The 21,007-nt window shown below is 44.7% G+C and overlaps 1 protein-coding gene across 1 annotated transcript in view; it reads left to right on the top strand.

Annotated features, from left to right (window-relative positions):
• NRP2 (neuropilin 2) overlaps positions 1–21,007 on the top strand; it is a 118,775-nt gene that overhangs the window by 10,677 nt on the left and 87,091 nt on the right. Inside the window, exon 2 of the mRNA XM_008591669.1 lies at positions 4,185–4,362. Within this exon, the coding sequence (XP_008589891.1) occupies positions 4,185–4,362 (178 nt within the window). The remainder of the gene's footprint in view (positions 1–4,184; positions 4,363–21,007) is intronic.

Here is a 21,007-nt window from a genome sequence, read left to right as displayed (position 1 = left end):
GTTCAAGCCAAAAAACATAAATAAAAAGTACCACTTAAAAAAATTTTTTTATGCACACCTAATTCAATCCACTCATTGAATTACAGTGTTGGAAGCTGAGACCCAGGAAGGTCACACTGAGTTAAGAACCAGGCGCTACCTCCCCTCCTTTGCTAATATCAAACCCTCCCTTTCCTGGTAACCCCGTCCCATTGCCTCAGGCTCACCTTTGACAACAACCTGACTCTAATCCCACATCCATCCAGCCACCGAGTTTCTCTGTTTTTTGCAAAGGACTTTTTCCTTCAGGTCAACCAAACCAAGGGATCCGATTGTTCTTTTACCTCGAGATTGCACCCATTGCCTGCTGTCACCAAACTCTGGCTGTTGTGAAGTAAGCCACTGTAATTCCGATCATTTGAAAGTCCTCGCTACAGTCAGGCTTTTGGTTTTTAGCAATGTTATTGTCAAGTTCAAGCCAGGCAGTGTTTTTTTAAAACAAGACCAATTGAATTTTCCTAGAAGGCAGGCTAGATTTTAAAAAGATCTTCTTTTACCCCTTAATACTTCCTAAAACTCAACTATTACCAAAGAACCAGTGATTTGTCTTGAATTGGGTTCTGTAGGAGGATAAGTTCCTAAGTGAAAGGGTACAAAATCCTTTTACCTTATCCAGGGCCGTGGTACCCCTAGGCAGCATCAGGTGATGCTTCAGCTACCAGCAAGGAGAGGACATCTGAGGGGGGTAAAAAGTGTGACAAAAATTTTAAAACAGTCTGATATTTTGTATTTGAAATCAAATCATCTAAGTAGTCATTAAAATCACCTAAGTAGTTATTACGAGGGGAAAATCTTTGCGACTTTAGAACTGTGTATTCTTTTTATTTCGAATTCCATCAGAGGTGTCACCTACACTCTTTCATCGCTGTGCCTCTGAGGTCTTTATCTGACCTGACCTGACTCATCATCCCTCAGGCTTCCCTCCCAGATGGAGGAGAAAACTGCTCTGAACAGTTTAGGCCTGGGTTTTGCTACTTCTAGTTGGGAAACACATTTGCCCCAGGTGAAAGGTATTCAAGAAATAGTTGGAGAATGAAGTCCCTTGTCAACTCACCAAACAGGCTCAGTAGCTCAAACTTCAACAGGGTCAATTTCCCCCCTGAATATGGAGATTGGCCTTAAGGGGTTTGCCCTTGAGTTCAACTCTCCTTTGGCGTGGCTTGGCTCGACTCCTGTGAAACAGGACAGAAAGCATTTATGGAGTTCGTTTTGGAACACAATAAAGGCCTACAAAGTAATGGATGGTATAGCTCTTCAGAAGAAATTCTGGCTAATTTCTACTGGGGCATGTTTGTATTTGACAAATGAAGGGTCCCCAACTCTGGAAATGAAAGATCAATTACCAAGAGGAGGTGGAGAAGGATTAAGTGTGTTTTCTTTACAATTTTTACTGATGTATTTTAGGAATTTGGTTCTCTCCAAGATAAATAGAGACAGAAATTCTAGTATTTATCTTTGTGGATATACGTCTGTGCAAATGATGTGTGATATTTTATGAGAAGGTGTGAACGTGTGTACAGGACTGAAGTGTGAATTACTGATATGTATAGGTAATTGATGTATGTTCACCATCTATGTGTGTTTCTGAGTGTGAATGCAATCCAAACAAAAATGTGAGTTTCTGAATGTTTGGGTACTGAAAAGGTTAAGCACACACAACCGAAGATGTTTTAATGAGTTCTTGGATATTTTAATAAGTGCCGTGATTTTCTTTAGATAAAGAAAGGACAGGAAAAAGAAATGGGCTACTCCTTTTTCTTTTGGTTAAATAAAATTTTAACAGCAGAAAGTGCAGACTATCAGCTATGGAATATATGTGGTTTAAATTTTTTTTTTTGTAGTGGGGAAATAATCACTCCTAGTGTGGATGAGAAATGAAACCTTCCTATGAAGAAGTTTCCTGTCTTTACTGCTGATCTGTGTGCCTGGTCTAATTACTAAAAGCTTAAATCTGGAGTGTGGGGAATTGAGGGAAGAAGTTCCTCTTTCAAGAGTAATTGGAGAGAAGCAGGCAAGGGGTGGGGAGAGCAGGAAGAGAGGGTGGATGATGTGGAAACCTTAACAGTTACTAAACAGGAGCTCAGCTCAGATTTCCTGTGATGAGTTCTAAGGCAAAAAGTGTGGTTTGGGTGAGTTGGTGACAAAGCTGTAGTTTTCTGCAAAATAGCTGGTAGAGGAGATGGACTCAGTAGAAAATTCCCTCTTCTGCTGGTTTGGTAGGAGCAGCTGGTGATCTAAGTCCCCATACCTTGGCCCCCTCAGAGAGCCACTCTCAGCCCCATGTCACAGGCAGGAGCCAGGACCAGTGGGCCACAACTTTCCCAGCCTAGGTGAGTGGTGTGGTCACCTGGAAAGCCCGTGAGCATTGGCTGCAGAGTAATGGACACTGGGCCTCATTGCTGACCTCATCTGTGTCTGGGTAGAAGGATGGGCACATTGTCCTCCTGGACTGGGGAGGGTGCAGGTCATTAAGTAGAGGATGAGGTGGTGGCTGCTGGCCTAAGGAAATGGTCTGCTTTTGTTTTCCACCCAGTAGGAAGTGGACCTGAATCCATTAGATTCTGGGCAGTTCAACATGACACAGTTTGAGCTCCTGGAGGCTCAATGCCGAAAATGCTACTTGTGTAGATTTGTGTCCCAACTGCCATTGTGCACTGTGCCCATCTTTTATGCATTTAAAGCCTGTCAGGCTGGTAATCTAAAGCAGAGGTCTGGAAGACAGTAATGCCAACAGACACGGGGAATAGTAAAGTGCACCTGTAGAGTTAAAAAATGCATGACCTGTTCCCTCAAAGAGTGAACACAGAAGAAAGACCCCATCCTGGAGGGTGGCTGCTGAGCCGTAATACATAATTCACAGGCCCATGCTGCTCCATGCAGATGGCAATATTAAATCGTGATTGATGCTAAGAGATGCACACGTCTCAGGAAGGTCTCCAAGAGGCTTCTGAATATTTCCAAGTCTCTTGTGCCTTTCCATCTTCTGTTCTACTGTGGTATTAAGTAAAGCCCCCCATTTCTTAAGAACCCCTGCTAGGGACTGCAGAAATTTGCTCCCAAATAGATGAGATTCTTCAAATGTCATCACCCACCTTTCCTGCCTTTGAAGGTCACCTCCTTCCCTCCTGGCCCACATAAAGCTGTTTACCTCCAGCCAGGCACTGTTGGGCAGGGGGAGCCAGCTACTCCCCTGCAGCCACCTTCCAAACAGCTGGATACGGCTGTACAAAGCAGCAGCACACTCTGGTGGTGGTGACCAGGCAGGAGGGACAGTGGACAGAATGCATGGAAAAAGCACAGGAGTCCATTCAGCACAAAGTACATTTGTTGAAATTCTGAGGTCAGAGCCAGTGGATTCTCCAGTACAGATTTTTCTACTCCATGTGTAATGAAATAATAAATCAAATTTGTGGTGTATGTGGAATTAAATGTTTGGGGGTTTTGCTTTTTCTTTAAAAAGAAAAAAAAAAAAGCTAAAATCACCCTCGAGGGCCTGTTCTGGCCCAAAGCTGAAAGTGCTGGTGTATGTGGAATTAAATGTTTGGGGGTTTTGCTTTTTCTTTAAAAAGAAAAAAAAAAAAAGCTAAAATCACCCTCGAGGGCCTGTTCTGGCCCAAAGCTGAAAGTGCTTCCTCTGCACCACGTGTAATTGTTACCAGACTCATTTGTGGGTCGGCACCACAAAACCACTATTGTCAGTTGCTGGAGCCTTGACTGCTGGCTGCCTGGGCTGGGCTGGGAGACAGCAAATAAAATGAAGGATTTATGAGATAAAGATAGAGATGGGAGATTTGAACGAACAGAGGAAGATGGGCCAGGAAAAGGCAGAGAGGCATGTTAAGTTTGCAGCCTTCTTGTTTTTTTAATCTTAGACCATGTAATTGGAAATATTTATGACCATGTTCTGGAATACTTTCATTTGTGTGTGTGTGTGTGTGTAGACGGTTGAGTAGGAGGAGAGATGAGCTGAAATAATCTCTTCCACTGAATGAGTAAGTAGGTTAGTCTTCTGGACTGCCATAAAAGGTCTGTAAAATAGTTTTAATCAGCCACTGGTAGGGAAGAGAAGCAGGGAGAGGGGGGAAAAAAAGAAAGCTGTAACAAAGACGAAAAAAAGTTCTCTGGATTGTTGCTTTCTCTTTCAGACCCACCCTGTGGAGGTCGTTTGAATTCCAAAGATGCTGGCTACATCACCTCTCCCGGTTACCCCCAGGATTACCCCTCCCACCAGAACTGCGAGTGGATTGTTTACGCCCCTGAACCCAACCAGAAGATTGTCCTCAACTTCAACCCTCACTTCGAAATCGAGAAGCATGACTGCAAGTAAGCATTATCCTGTTCCCCTGGGGTACCCTATCCATAGACTCACACTCCCCCTGACACATGCTCACAGCCCCCCACCCCCTCCCCATGCTCTTGTCACTGTCACCCAATGGCAGCACCCCTCACACCAGGAACTCCTGCTAACCAGTGGTGGATCCTGGCACCAGACCTCAAGATGTCATTCTCTTTCGAGGGAAATAAAATCCTGGTTGATCCCATAGTATGGAGGAAAGAGCCTTCTCAAGTGAAGAGTGTGAAGAATGCACCTTATCTTCAAAAGCTGGCAGTGGAGGAAAATTTCCATGTGGAGGCAGGGTGGTCTACAAAACCTCACCTCTTGACTTTGGGATTTACCTTCCCCATGGAGAGCTCCCCATTTCCACTGCCGCCACATGTAGGAATCCCACCAGCTTCCTTAATAAAATAGTAGCTGAATCCCCAAGTGGAGATTTCCTCTGCATCCAGCCGTGGAGGATCAGTGTGTTATTTTATGAAGTGGCAGCTGGTTTCCTTATATAGAGACTAAAAACTCTTAAGTCTGTACGGGTAGGTCTTAGCTTCGTATTGATTCTTGATATCTGAGCTGCACAGGGTATAGTCTCGAAGCTGGTGTTATGGATTTATTTAGCAAACACTGCTCTAGTGGTTTTACAAGTATTAATCTATTCAGTTCTCACAATGGCCCTGGCAGGTTGGTGTCATTATAGTCTCCATTTTGCAGATGAGAAAACCGAAGTACAGAGAGATTAAGTCAGTCAACTGAAGTGACTTGGCTGGTCTTACAACGTAACATCCAAGGTGGTTCTGCTGCCTTGGAACTGTGTGGCTTAGGAGATACTAAGTGGACATTTAGACATTTGTGAGTGCTTTAGAAATGACACATAACATTGAGGTTTCTGTAAGTTAAGGTGGGGAAGCGGGCAGCGTTATAAAGTCAAGAATGCGAATGTGCTTTTTACAGTCTAGTGAGCTCAAACCTAAAGTCTTTCCTCATTGAAACAAAAGTGAGAGTTTTCTGTGCAGAAGAGAATGTGCCAGTGATTATATTCTGCTCCAAATAAGTGCCCACAGTGTACCCTGATAGGTGTTCAGTGCTCCCGTATGATTAGTAAATAGTCTGAGCATTCCTTGTGACCAAGGCATTGTAAGTACTGAAAAATCAATAACAGAGCCAGCTGGCAGGACAGGTACAAGGGCGGAGGTGAAACTTCTGGCCTTCGTTTCTGAGTAGGCCTAGGTTCAGGCCAGTGCTTCCTCGTGGAGGAAATAAGGCCCCTCTTTAACTAGCACTAGACTGTGGGGCTCAGTGAACTGATGCCATTATTATCCTCCTGGGACTACTTTGCACCTATGTGATGGTTTTCTCTGAACAAGAGGTAGTCTTTGTCGGATACTGAAGGGTTACCCAGATGGATGCCTCATGTGACCAAGAGTCATAAGATGGAGTTTCTAACCCCAGATCCACTCTTGACTCAATGAGTGACACAGGGCAACTCATCAGTTCCTCTTTGTCTAAGTTAAATGCACACCCCGGATACATTTGCTCAGCATCTCAAGGCTTCCCATTCCCTAACAGTGAACTTTACCAAGAGTTTCTGTTAGAAGAGCTTCTGTATGAGGCATTCTGGGCCCTGGTTCCTTGGGCTGGGCTGCAGAAGTTTGGCACAAACTGAAGCATAATATACAGAGAGGTTGGGTCTGAGCTCAGACAAATTTGACTGCACACCTCTCTCAACTGAGGGCCAAATTCCATTATGCTTATGCCAGCAAATCTCCCAGGGAAATTGCCACGAGGTCATCTTATATATATTTGTGGTGGCAGAGGGAGAAGACATGATTTTGGGAAGGAAAAACTTGGGAGGTAGTGAGTGTGGCTTAAAACATGTTGGGAAGTCCAAAAGGCCAGAAAAACATGCTCCTGCCCTGCTTTGGGCTGCATGGTACGCCTTCCCCTCACAAGACTCAGCCCCAGGGATGGGGAGAACTCAGGTGGCTGGAGCCTCTGACAGCAGAAGTGACAAAGACACTGCCCCTTGCTGGAGTTGGAGAGCGGAAGCAGGCCAGTGACAGGGGATCTCCTGGCTTATCATCCTCACTAAGTAGCTTCCTGTTTTGCTCCTCGCTTCCCTATCCCATGCTTCTGGCTTGAACTTAAAAGGTCAAAAAGGTCAGAAAAAAAATCTTTCTGGGGTCTGTTTTCCCCAATGCCATGTTGTCAGAAAGGCTCTGTTGGGATTAAGTCTTATCTATTTACCCCTGTCTTTAATTCTCTCTCTTCCTCCCCTATTTCTCTCTCTCTTATTAATTTTTGTATTTAGAAAGACACATTTGGTTCTCTCAGCCTCTCAGTGTTCAAGGTATTTTTGACATTTGCCCCTGGCCATTTGCATTCAGAATCATTGGGCTTCCCCCTCCCCACTGCCTTATTTCAATTTCTTGTAAAGGAGACAATTAATCTAATTGAAGTCCTGGAAGTTCTTTCTTGCTCCTGCTCTCCTTCCCTCTTACTCTCTCTTGCATACTTCGTTTTCATTCCAAGGGAACTCCTGGGTTTGGAAAGCACTTACTATAACAGGGAATTAGCCTCTTTTTTCCTTTCATTTTCGGTGCATGTTTCAAATTGGATTTGGCTCTCAAGACCCATAAGGGGGATGCTTCCCAAAAGCAAACTGCCTAAAATGTCCTTGTGATGACAGTGCAGCAGCAACACCCTACTAAAAAGGGGAAATGAGTAAGAAAGTCAGTAAAAACAGCCAGCCCAGCTGTGGGGAAGGGGCAGCCAGCAGCATTCCTGCCCTCAGGTTTTCTCTTCTTTCTCTGTGCAGGATTAACTGCAAAGATTGCCCCATGACCTGGAAACGGGGCTCTGATAGGAAAGGATTATCCTGGGCTGTGGCCTCTAAACCCTTGGATCTCTGTACCTTGAAATGTACATCCCAAAGGTTGAAGCCGTTGTTGAGTAAACCCCAGACAGACCTTTCCCCCTAACTGCCGCCTGTTAATTTTATTCCATTTGAGTTTGCTGTCTACTTGGAAAATTTCACTCACAAGCCTCAGCTTTCTCTAAGTCAGTGCAACCCAGGGCCACCATCTCTGGTGAGCTTCCTCGACTCCCCCCTTCAGCCTCTCACAGGGATCCAAACCCTGAGCAACCACAGGCTGATCTGGGGCCTGGTCAGCAGCTGTGGGCAGAAATCAGAGGTCACGTGACACTGCCAAATTCCTGTGGCCGAGGGATGAGAGGGCTCAGGGCCATCTGGGCGAACGGAGAGAAGCTTCTTTCCCTGTGGAGCGGGGATGCTGGGATGCTACTGCTACTTGGGCAGACAGAGGCCTTTTGCTTGAGTCATCAGCCAGCAGTCTGAGTGTTATGGTTTGAGAAGCACACACACTAAGTGGAGCATTCTTTCCATCTCTAAAATTTTAAATAAATGTATTTTTTAAAACACCCACCTGCAAATGATACACAGCTTATTCATGAGTCCTCAAGCAGGCAGTCTCACCCAGGCAAGAGGCTCCACCAAATAAAACCGAAATCAGGAGGCTGGGTCCTTTTAAGAACTGGTCATTTTCAGGTAGATATCTTGAAAAACATGTTTCAGAAAGTGCAAGAGCCAGTAGGAAAACTTGAAAGAACATTTCTTAGGCTAACACCCTCACAAGGACATCTACACTAATGATTTGGATGTCTTATGTTCAGTGTAATATCCCATTTATCATATATCATTGATGCACAGTAAATTAGCAACCGCGTTAGGAGCTTTGTCCTTTGACATGGGAAAGTTTGAAACTATTTTCTGTGAGTACTCTCGCTGTCACTTCCTGTTATGAGTATGCCTGCCAGAGAAGTGGCCTCTTCTCCTGCCTTGTTTTTATTTTTATCGTGTGTATCAATTTTGCTTCAGAGGTCTTGCTCTCTATTGGGAAATTTGGTTCTGGGGTCTAAGCTTTGCTTCAAGCCCATGCAATCCCAGGGCCAGCATTTCTAGTTTGCTTCAGTCAGGCGAGCTCACCACAGAGGAAGGACTGGGGTGAGATCCCCAAGTGACAGAGTGTAAGAGCAACAGCACATGAGTGGAGTTCTCAGCACTAATTTAGCTGCTCCTGATCTTTTCTTCTGAATTTCCCATCCCCCAGATAATGGATATTTAAGGTTTGGGATATTTGGCCTCTAAGTGTCCTAGATAAATAAGGTGCTCTTCTGTTTATTTATAGCCAGAGGGGCCCTCTAAATCTGAGAAGATGTGTCTATTTCTCCCAAAGTAGGGGAATATCTTAGAAAGGTAGCAGTTTCCCAGCTTGCTAAATTGACCACAGTAAACAGAGGGGACAGACCAGACCTCAGTGAACTGGCCTCTCCCCACCCAGCCAACCCACAGTGTTTTCCTGTGCTCAGTAAACACCCTCCTCTCCAGTTAAAGCACCAAATACAATCTTACGTCTGCATGAGCCCCCTGGTTCCCAGTCCTCAGACTCTCTGTCCTTCCCCCCCGCCCCCTGCTTCGCTCTGCAGAGTCCAGGGCACACTCCCTCCTCTTTCCCTCAGTCTCCTTGCTCTGTCCAGTTCTCCATTATCGGCCTCTACTCTGAACTCCCAGAGCATTTGATATGACCCAAGTTGCTTGCTTCTTGTTCGTGTGTGATCATCTTGTGTTCTAAGCATGTAAATTCTCCAAGGGCATAGATCACATATTGCATTTCTGTAGTCCTACAGCACCTAGTCCTGAAAGGTGCTAAGGAGGTGTGTGCAGGTGATTGCTTTAGTGATATTTTTACATTGGAAATGCCAGCAAATAGGTCAGTGTGACATAAACCTGCAATGGAAGGCAGACAGATCTGTCTTCCTTATTCATCCATCTGAGGATATGGTTAAACAGTAGGAGGGTAAGTAAGATACAGGCTGTAAGTCTCTCACCAACAAAATGGCAATAGACCGTTCATTTATCAGGAAATAGGTATTAATCTACTATGTACCAAGCACAATGGCAGCATTGGGAATACAGTGATGAGTGAAAAACATCCCGTGCCCTCATGGAGCTTAGATTTGGGGGGACAAGGTGAGGAAAATGATGGTTATTGACCATAAAGTCACCACATCTGGAACATCACCCCTGAGCCTGGCACTTTGCTAAGCATTTTATACCCATTGTCTCATTTAATTCCCTTCCCCCCAAAAAACCCCCACAAAGCTGCTGTTTCTCTTTCCATTTTACAGATGAAGAAATTTGGGCTCAAAGAAGTTAAGCAACTGGCCCATGGTCCCACTCTTATAAGTGGCAGAGAAGGGATTTGAAGCCAGATACCCTGTTTTTCAATCTGAGCTCGTTACTCTTAGGTTTTCTGTCTTCCCCTGATTGTGCATTCTGGCTGGGGACAAGATATCGGCCTGTTATGTGAGCCTACAGCTCCCACATCCGGTCTAGGCTGGGGAGAACAGGAGGAGGCTCCCTGGAGAAGGTGATGCCTGCACTGATCCTGAAGAAGTTAGCCAGGCAAAGGGAGGGTGTGTTCGGCTGGGGGTCCTGGCAGAGGGGACATGCTCAAAGACAAGAAGTAGGGAGGGTTTGATGCCTCTGGGAACCACAGTAATCGGACATGCCCGAACCTAGTTTCCTTCCCTGTGAGTATTGTGAGGGTAGAGTGAGAAGAGCTGTCCTGGTAACTAAGCAATGCATTTAATTTGATTTCCTGGCTGGGTGACTTCCACCATCTCCTTAGGAGAGGGGCTGTGGTCAGGAAGCAGGAAAGACTGAGATTATGGGGACTCTCTGCTGCTCCCACCTCCCTGGCCATAGTAGGGGCTCCATAGTCTCATATCCTATATCCAGGGACCCCCCAGTGTAATGCCCGAAAGAGGAGTTTGGCCTGGGAAAGTCCAGGTAACACTTTGGATTAAACTTTCGTCAATTCACTCCTACACAGGACTTTCTCTAAATCCAGGTCTCCGTCCTATGAATACAGGGCAGGAGGCCAAATTGCCCAGTGGGAGGCGTGGCTTCAGCTGGTATCTGCTGAAATCTCTGAAAAGCCAACAAAGCCGAATGAGAGTTCTCTGTGGTTCAAGAGGGTGTCTTGTGCTCGCTCAGGAGAGACCCGCGGGTTGATTACTCATGACATTACTACAGATTTACCGCCTGCCCAACCACAGAAATATTGTGATTCCCCCAAGGAACCAGTGAGCAGTCATACTTTTCTGTGTTGCAACAACCTTCCTAATGACAGAAACAGATCCACCTCCAGGTACGTGGTGCAATAATGAGAACAGTCCTGCTAACTCGCTGGCAGCTGACCCCGTGCATGCCAACCTTGACCAAGCACTCCACCCAGCAACTTCAGCCTCCCAAGCAGTGGGAAAAAAAACAACCCACAGATTGTTCTCCTCTTACCAAGGTTAAAGAGCAGTTGAGACAAAACGGTTATTTTTGGCAGTTTGTTTTTAAGTATGCGATGTTGCAATCATAGCTCTCTCAATGCAAGCTTCACTGTGGATATCCTTCTTGACAATGCGTTTTATCTCTGATTGAGAAAATCACTTGAGATTTTATCATACACAATCCCACTTGTTCTGCCTCTCAACCTGGCACCTTCTCTGAACCCAGAGATCCCAGAGGGCCAGCATCTCTCCCCATGTAACTCCGTGTAATTCTCCTATCTAATTACACCGGCTGGGAGTCTGTCTTCAGAAATTCAGTGGGAGCTCCAGGTGTAGAGAGGATAAAGAAAGAGAAGGAAAATACACCAAGTAAAGAAATTAGATTTTTCTAAAAAAGGATTTGTGTATTTTCCTGTAGTCATGAGTCCTATAGAAAAAAAAAATTCTCTTTGTGTTGTCCTTTGTAATGGCAAGGGGATTTAAACCTTTGGATTATGAGAAACTCAAGAGATAATTTAATTCCATTCTTCTACTTCTGCCTGGATAAATCATCCTAGAAAATATATATATATATTAGCTGCCCTTGTCTTTCCCTCTAGAAAAGCGCTTCCATAATCGTCCTTCATTAGGGACCTCGTGCCGCACAACTCATCTCAGTTGATTGCAGAGTAGATGGTTGTATTTAATTTACATAATCAAAGATTTTTTCCTAGAAGAAAAATCCCTGAAAAATGTTAGCTTGATCAAAATAAAAAAAAAATTTTTTTTAAAGGAGAAAAAAATAAATATGAGTTGGGCTCAGGTTTGGGCGGGCATCATAAGTTTCCTAGAAGAAAAATCCCTGAAAAATGTTAGCTTGATCAAAATAAAAAAAAAATTTTTTTAAAGGAGAAAAAAATAAATATGAGTTGGGCTCAGGTTTGGGCGGGCATCATAAACTCCACATAATGAAGGAAAATCCACATGATCTTTTTATTCCTTTTTTCCTGGCTTTATAGCCAAACACCTTGGCAGTCTCTATATATTTTTCTGCCTTGCCCTATTAGGAACTCAACTTTATGTGTGTAGGTGGTGTGGAGGCACTGTCCATTAGAAGTAGACAATAAGCAAACATTTATTAAGCTCTCACCAACAATCAGGACGTTCGCTAAGAACTGTCATGTTTAACTCCCACAACAGCTCTCTCTCTGTATATATATAGATATACATATCTCTGTCTGTCTGTCTGTCTGTCTGTCTGTCTATCTAGCACTCTACCATTATGCCCATTCAACAGATGGGCTTACTGAAGCCGTGAGAGATAACACAGATGGTAGTGGTAGGGCTGGGACTTGAAGCCAACTAGCCCAAAGCTGCCTTCATATCCCTGTGTCAATCTGCCTAGAGCTGTCATCGGTGGTCCCAGTGCTTAAATATGTGGGGCCTCTCTGGTTTCTTTAGATATCCCTGACAAGGCTTTTCTTTCCCTTTTCTCTTTTTATTCCTTTTCTTTGCCTCTTCCTGCCACATAGTCACCTCCGGATGCCAGCAGGGCAGTCAAGGAGAGAGATATCTTTCTGTGTCTTTAAATACAAGCTGGAGGCCTGACTCTGAGTCAATAGTCTGCCTCCCTGTCATCTTCCTACTCCCAGGTCCCTTCCAGCCCCCATCACCATCCTCTTCCAATTCCCTGCCATCCCCCCCTCCACCCTCACTCTCCATCTGGAGTCCAAAGACACGAGGGCTAGTCATGGAGTGTCAGCGGAAGTAATTGATTCCTCAAGCCCAGAGAATTCTGCTGCCTTTAGTGTCAATGGAGCTGAACCAGAGTCTGGGAGGGTGAGCACGACATGTAAACAGTCCATGGCTGAACTGTCAGGGCCAAGCTAGACACACCGAGAGTAAGCGAGAGCAAGAATGGGGAACAAATAATTGTCTTATTGGAAAGGAAAGGAGTAAATAATATTTCAGCCCAGGAACTGGCAGCTTGAAAGAGATGGTAGAGAGCTGAGAGCGGAAGGAATCACGGTGCAGGTGTTAATGGAAGAGCTTTTCTTTGTCTCAGGGTAGGAGGTTTTGTCCCCACCCCTCCCCCTTCTCCCATTATCATCATTATTATCATTAAAATAATTACCGTAACAATTACAGTTGATGAGACCTCAGGTTTATAGAGCACCTTTCATCTAAAAGTTCAAAGTGATTTATCTATGTGTCATCCCTTTGAGCGTGGTAGGCGGGTGAGAAAGTATTATTATTTGGGGGTTGTACACACTGGGAAACTGAGGTCCAGGCAGATAGAGGATTGAGTACAAGCCTCAGGGCAGGCTGCTGGGTTAAGTGCTGGGGTACTGACTTCTCTTCTGGGGGTCTCACCCACGTGGCTCTCACAGCTCATCCCTGGTGTCGCGCTTCCTCCATGCTGTGAGGGCCCTGCCAGTCACTGCAACAGCCAGCAGCTCCATGCACAAAACAAGAAGCCTGCTTGTGCCTGTGGGATAAATAAAGGTCCTTCAAGGTCTGACTCACACTATTCCCATGCTGCTTGGAGACTTCCTGCTAGCTGGTCCCCTTCCTTACAGAAGCTCACGTGCTTTCTAGACATATTTCTTCATGGTCTTATGAGCCTCTGGCCAAGAGCACCCAACATTCTGGAACATTTGCTGCCTCCACCCTGAACAAACCCCCACCAGTATGGAAGGGGTATCTCTGTGATGGGAGAGGCAAGTGCTTTAATATGTGTTGTGGGAGCGGGCTGGGGCGGCCTTTGCACCAAGTGCAGGCAGCCAGGGTACTTCAGAGCGCTGCCTTCCAGAGCGTAGAAGCGCAGAGGCTTGAGCAGGAAGCAGTTTCGGCTGACTGGCCACTGCATGCGATATTCAGAATCTCCTCCACCCTGGTGTGGCAGCAGCCCCTTCCTGTTTGGACATTAGTGCAGGCCCATCATTTCCACACCACAGTGCTTTTTGCACAGTAGTGAGAAGTTTGCCTCTGGAGCCAGGAGAAGCTCTGAGCTCTGTAACCTGAAGCTCTGAGTGAATAAAATCCAAAAATGGCACCCATCACACCTGCCACCTACTCCCAAACTGTCCTCTACTTGGACTTCTGCATGGCACATTTTTCAGACAAATTTTATGTCTTCCAAGTTTTGTTATGGAGGCTGGATGCCAGCAAAGGGGAACAGAAAAATGGTTGAGAGCTTAAGTCCCTGGAAAAACAAAAAGGACTTTTCTGATACAGTGATTGACTCCCTGGTGCCCAGTATACCTCTGTTCTCAGCAGGTTCCCATTTTTTGGACAGATGGGGAGATTATGATTTGCTTTCACAATTGGATCTTCCGGGAGGCAGGATTAGTGAATGCCTGTCCTGGAGGGATCTGTTCGCCCTGCCACGTGAAAGGACACTGCCAGCACACCTGGGCCCTGGGATGATGTGCTCTGGTTTCTCCTCGATGGTTACCAGTCGCTTTCTGCCCCTTTCAGTCAGCCCTGAGAGGCACAGAAGCATGATCTTGGTTCCCATTGATGAGATGAACAAACTGAGGCATGAGAGCTTGACCAGCCCGGCCAGCATAGGACAATTTAGCAAGTCTTGGCCCTGCTGGGATTACCTTCACATCCAAGTGCCAGATGTGCTGCCTCTAAAGAAGTAAAAAAAAATTGATATAAATTCTGGACTCCTCTTACCTACTTCGTACGCTGGTATCATTACAGAATGGTAGCAACGGGCTCTTTATGTTGATTGCAGAGAGTGAGGATTGTATAGACTCAGAGCAGACTAAAGAAAGACCCAACAGTCATGCTGAAAGCAGCCTGCCCAAAAGCCTTAAACTTCACGTTGGCACTGATTGCCTACAAAATCGTTCCGTACATAAGCAAACATGTTCCATCCAGGTGGCCTCCAGAGTGCTTGCTGGTCCAGCAGCAGAGCAGATCTGTGGCCATATAGCTTCAGGAACGTGCCTTACTGGGAGCCAGGTCAGTGGGGTAAACAGCGTTCCTCCAAAGGGTCAGGACAGACGTGGTGGAGGCGTTGTGTGTGCCCTGAGTACTCTGAAGTTCATCTACGGCGGGACTTATCCGACACCCTATTTGGAGCAGGGCCTCCTTTCTCAGGTCAGGAGGCATTCCTGGCAGCCTGCTCTGTGAGGAGCAATGGGGTCGCAGGCCCTCTCCCTCATCCCCGGGCTTCTGCGGAAAAACAACCAGCAATTATAAACAGATGTTATTTGTAGTTTCCACCTTCTTGCCTTCAAGTTTTGGGGGAATAATTCTTTCAGTTTGTTTTGGGCTGTTCTCTTTGTGTACTTCCTTGGCTGGGTGGTCAGACTTCCTCCCTTCTAAAGAATCATGGTGACCCAGGCTGTGAGGGGATTGCAGATGAAAAGCTCAGAATATTAGAGGTGGGTGGCGGGAAGAAGTGAAGGAAGAAAATGCACCTGCAAAGAGCCACTATGAAAAATGCACCCAGCACTGACACAGGTGCACGAACAGAGTTTTAGGAACTGCTTGAGGCCTTGGAGTTAGACAACGAATAATAATTATAGCAGCAATAACAACTAGCGTCCACTCACTGAGCACTTACTGCGTGCCTGGCACTGTGCCGAGCCGTTGACATTAATCACCACGCTGCAGGGACGCTGAGTACCTTGCTGTTCAAGACATAGCACATGGTTCCAGCGACTGTGCTCAGAACCACAGGTCTGAAATAAAGTCTCAAAAACTCAAGCATCTAAGCACTGTGGATGGACTCTTCGCAGGTGTGGAGATTTTTAGAAACCTAACCCTGAGGTTGGGAGCATTGAGACTGTCTGTGAAACTACGTCCATTCAAACTATGGCTTTTCGTTTCATCTTCTCACATCTGGTTTTCAATGCATCATAAGTATGTAAGTCTTCTCTCCTCCAAATCCACCATCCTATTTTGTCAAATGCTGGTAATAAAGAAGATAGCACTTTCTAAGGTATCCAGCACTGTGCTGGGCCTGTGGGTACCTTCCCAATCCTGCCACAATCCCAAAAGGTGGGGACCATTGTTATTTTCATTTTGTAGATGAAGAAGCAGAGACTTAGAGAGGTTAAATACCTTGCCTGCAGTCACTCCTCGAGCAAGTGCCAGAAACCAGCTGGATTTGTCCACGAAGCCCTCATGCTACACTACCCAGAGTATATACAACACCCTCAGACACAGATATGTTTTTGTGTGACAGTGAATTAAGATTTCTTTTGTCACAGATCCCTTCCCTGGGAAAATATGCATATACACAAGCACACAAAATTTTAGCATCTGACTACAGGGGTTCCCCAACCCACTGAAAGTCATGTGTGGACCCTACTGGAAGTCCATGGACTTAAGAATATGTGCTCTAGGCAGTACTTAAAGAGCTTATAAATGCACAGAATCCTGTTTTCTCACTCAGTGGGCCATATGTTCACATACAGGTGTATATGTGCTTATAAAAATACCAAACTTACAAAAATTAATCTGAATATTTTCCAGCTAGATTTCTACTTTATGAGTCTTGAAATTGTGAGTCCAGATCTCTTCACTTCTCCCATTGGTGGTTTGTCTATTAATTTTGGCAAGCCTGTCGGCTTTGTTTAAGCAGAACAACTAAATAAAAAGAGCAAGATTCTGTTAAGTCTCCTTCATATGCCCATTTTGTGGAAAGTGAACTGAGACCAAAAGATTTTTTTTTTTTTTTGGTCCTTTTTGAGACCAGCCGCACCGCGCTCAGCCAGTGAGTGCTGTGAGCGCACCGGTCATCCCTATATAGGATCCGAACCCGCGGCGGGAGCGCTGCTGCACTCCCAGCGCCGCACTCTCCCGAGTGCACCACGGGCTCGGCCCCAAAAGATTTTTTTATACCTCGCACCTGCTGAGGCTATTGTGCTGTGGCAATCTGGTATTTTCCCTGCTCTTAGATCTTCATTCAACAATGAGGCAAAGGGAGAGAGGCAAGGTCTGTGTGCTCTGGAGTGAGATTGTCTGGGCTCAAAGCCTGCTTCTGATCTTTCTTTGTCATGTGACCTTGGATAGGTCACTAAACCTCACTGAGCCTCAGTTTCTGTGCCTGCAAATGAATGGAAATGGGGGCCGGCTCGGTGGCGCATTGCTACAGTGCGCCGCTTGGGAGCGCAGCGGCGCTCCCGCCGAGGGTTCGGATCCCACATACGACCGGCCGCTCACTGGCTGAGCGAGGTGCGGGCACAACACCGAGGGTTGCGATCCCGTTGCCGGTCCTGGTCCGGTACGGGCGCGACACTGAGGGTTGCGATCCCCGTTGCCGGTCACGAAGAAAGACAAAAAGGAAAAAAAAATGAATGGAAATGGTAACAAATGTGATGTGTATCAAATGAGGATTGAATGAAATAATATCTAAACTGAGGGCCTCGCCCATAATAAATGCTCAAAAAAATGTGAGCGCTTTTCATTGATATACCAGCTTCTTATTAAATGGGTGGTACAGGGGCTGGCCCGGTGGCGCACTGCTACAGTGCGCCGCTTGGGAGCGCGGCGGCACTCCCGCCGAGGGTTTGGATCCCACATACAGGGTTCGGATCCCACATACAGACCGGTTCCTGCTCACTGGCTGAGCAAGGTGTGGGCGCAGCACCGAGGTTTGCGATCCTGTTGCCGGTCCCGGTCTGGTACGGGTGTGACACTGAGGGTTGCGATCTGGCAACGGACACGAAAAAAGACAAAAAGAAGGGAAAAAAAAAAATTAAAAATAAATAAATAAATAAATGGGCGGTACAGATGAGAGGGAGAAATTCAAGGAAATGAAATTTACTTCTTAAAAAATATGACCTGACAGCAAACCGATTTCTCCACAAAAGCTGGGTATCTGGACTGAGCTCAAGAAGCAGGTGCCCTGGCTTTGGGCTCGAATTGACCAGAGCCCTCAGCATGTGCAGACCTGCCCTGCATCCTTTTTATATCTCAGGCAGCTTCTTCACTGTCAACATGACAGTGTTGTTTTTTTATCCTATTTTCCCCACAGGTTTTAATGTAAGGATTAATAAGACAGTGTTTGTAGATGTCTTTGAGCTTCCTGGAAGAAAGGCACTCCAGGAGGTGATAAATTCTCTGGCCTGGATAATCTACTCATGAAATATGGAACTTTGAAAGTGTGAGAAAAATCTCAAATCACTTTGACAGCATTTTAATTATAGTTGATTTGTTTGCTACTAATAGTGAAAATGCTGTCAGCATGATTTGAGATGTTTCTTCCACTCAGAATGTTATATTTCATGTTTTTGAGTCATGAAGAAATAGTTCGGTTTTCAGATACAACCAGAATAGCTCAGTGAATGTGTTGGGGCACAAATACAGAGATTATAAAATGAACCAAACATATCAAATCCCTCGGAAAGCATCATCATAGCATACATTCTTCTTAACGTGTAACAGCAACCTCAAGTCTCTTACTCATTTATTCATACAACAGAAAGTCAGTGAGTTCTCCTGTTTGCTGGGCACCAAGTCAAGGTCCTTGCCTTCATGGTGCTTACTGTCTAGTGCAGTAGACAGAACATAAACAAATAAACAAGTATACTGAAAAGACCTTCCCAGATTATGACAATTGCTATAAAGGAAATGAGAGGATAGTAAGATTGAGAATAAGGGGATGCCATCTGAAAATAGTGTGGTCATGGCAGACTTCTCTGAGGAGGTGACATTAGCACTTAAGGATGAGAAACAACCAGCCACAGAAAAAGCTAACAGAGTGTTACAGGCAGAGAAAAGAGCAGGTGCAAAAGCCCAGGGACTAGAAAGAGTTTGCCATATATGAAAGGTCTTAAACATTTTTTGATACAAGCAGTGAGAAAGGAGGCATTACCTGGTTGGCAAAGGATGATATCAGGGTGTGGGCACAGGTGTTCTGATGTGTAGACCCAAATCCCATAAAATGGGCATAGTATTCTTATTCAGAGGACCTAAGTGCTCTATCTCTGATATAGAAATCTCCTCACTTGCGTTTGTATGTGGCATCCCTAAAGGTAGACTCTGACAGGGACTGGACATTAGTCTGCCCTAAGAGAAGGGCCACAGCTTGGTGAATCTTCTGGCACAGACTCCGTTGGCTAACCCAGCCTTTGGTACCCTGTTGGCAAGTGCCAAGCGTGGATGGAGTTTTGGAAACTAGAAAGCCTCTTTCTACGTCGTTTGCCTAGTGATGAGAGGAAGAGATGAGATTGTGGCTTTTCCATATCTCTCCAGTGGACTTTTAAAATTAATTCCACCATCAAGATTCCCACACCCCAAACATGGGTTTGAGGAAAGAAATTAAGACATTGAAGTTGAGGAGGAAAGTAGAGAAAGCAAATGCTCAATATGCAGATGTTGGAATCTGTGAGGAGAAAATTAAGAAGGCACTCAGGGAACCATTTTAGAGAGAAAAAAACTAGGAGCAGGGATAGCTACTTCAGCTCAGGAAAAAAAATAAAATAAAATAATAAAAGGTAGTGTTAAAGCTTTGAAAGGAATTTTTTCATTTAAGAGAGATTATGAATAATGAAATGCAAACACTATAGTTAATATGTTAGCTGGTTTATGTTGCCTTCTGGAAAATGAGTAATAAGTTCTAAGAGGAGCAGCTTTTTGAGTTATCCTACTTGACTCTCATTGGGGTGAGCTCTGAGTTTGTACCCCAGATGCCTTTACCAAACAAACACTAGATCTTAGATGCTAGATGCAAAGCCATATTTATTCCAAGGCCACAAACTGCCTAAGCCTCTGCCGAGCTCTTCCCAAATGAACCTGACAACACTGAAATTTCTAAGATTTACTCCAGCTGTAGCAAATCCCTAATAATAAAAAATTTCCCCAAATGAGTCAGTCACACAGGAGGTAAATGAGACATTCTGTATGAAGTCAGCGTGTCATTTGGAGTGTGCCCTTTACATAAAAAGCCCAGCCAGAAGACCCTGTGGTTAAGTGGGGCTTGTCCAATGAGCAGAACCACGACACTGGAGGGAGGAGGTATTTCAGCCAAACTGTAACTCTGGGTCACTTTCCTTCAAGCAAACCTGATAGGAAAATCCAGTTTTTCTAAGGAGTTCAGGTAAAGTCTGATTATTTGCTTCACAGAAGGATTTACCAGAGGGGTTCTTTAACTAACAAGCTCAGAGAAAAAATGTATAATGTGATTGAGCCTTTTCAAAAATGTATGCCTTTACTGTATTTGTATGTAGCTAGGTAAGGAGTTATTTGTTGCTGTCCACATCACAAAAACAGATTTGAGGAGGTATAGCCATTGAGTAAATTGAGGCCAGCTTATAACTGCGGCATTTGCCGGGTAGCCCTGCTCTACTGCTGATTCTGTTAATCCCCTAAATTACTCCATGGGTGATTAGGCAGCCACATAAACCTCTCCCACTTCTGGTGAACAGGCCAGTGGGATGTCAGGGCCTCTCTTTGTCCTTCCCAGAGAAATTGGCAACCCAAAGACTAGAGCTATCTGATGGTCTTCAAAAATAATTTTTAAAAAATTATTATTGCATGTGGGCCACGTCCCGGGCACTGTTCTAGGGTTGCGTCTTATTTAGTCCTGACTCCGATTCTGTGAGATGGATGGTGATGGTGATGATGATGATGATGAATTTACTTCTTCATCTGCTAGATCATGAGAGCTGGATTTTTTTTCTCAGCTCTTCTACTTTGAAAAAAACACAATGCAATCATTTTTAAAAATTTTTGACTTATTGAAGAAATGCAGGCTCATCATAAACAATTCAGGCAATAGAAGAGAACAAAAGAGAGTAAAAATTACCAGTTGTCCCACCACCCATATATCTCACTTATTAATACTTTAGTATATAGTCTTTCAAACTTTTTCTGTACAAGTTATGCAAGGAAATAAATGTATATATTTTAGAACACACTTCCAAAAATGTCTACTTTCTTAAAGTTAATGGTACATCATGAACATTTTTCCATGAAAGCAAAAAATCTAGACCTTACAGTGCTATTTACAATAGCAGCAGAGTATTCCATTTTACAAAAATACCAAATTTGATTTACCCACCCTCTAAAGGTCTATGGCTAGACTTTTAGACATGATGCTGTCCAAGTATCATCCCACTTTTCAAATGCTTTTTAAAAATAAATGCACAAAGATGCATATAAATCTTTGCACAATTGTTCAATTATTTTCTTAGGAAAAATTTCCAGCAGTAGGCTTGCTGGATTAAAGGCTATGTACATATTAACTTTTGTCTCATTTTGCCAAAATGCCTTCCAAAATGTTTGAACAGATTTCCATTCCCGCTGATACTGCACCTCTGCTCATTT

Source organism: Galeopterus variegatus, unplaced genomic scaffold, assembly GCF_000696425.1.
Source record: "Galeopterus variegatus unplaced genomic scaffold, G_variegatus-3.0.2 Scaffold149, whole genome shotgun sequence".
In the NCBI taxonomy this organism is placed as follows: Eukaryota; Metazoa; Chordata; class Mammalia; order Dermoptera; family Cynocephalidae; genus Galeopterus; species Galeopterus variegatus.
This window is presented reverse-complemented; position numbering and strand designations above follow the sequence as displayed.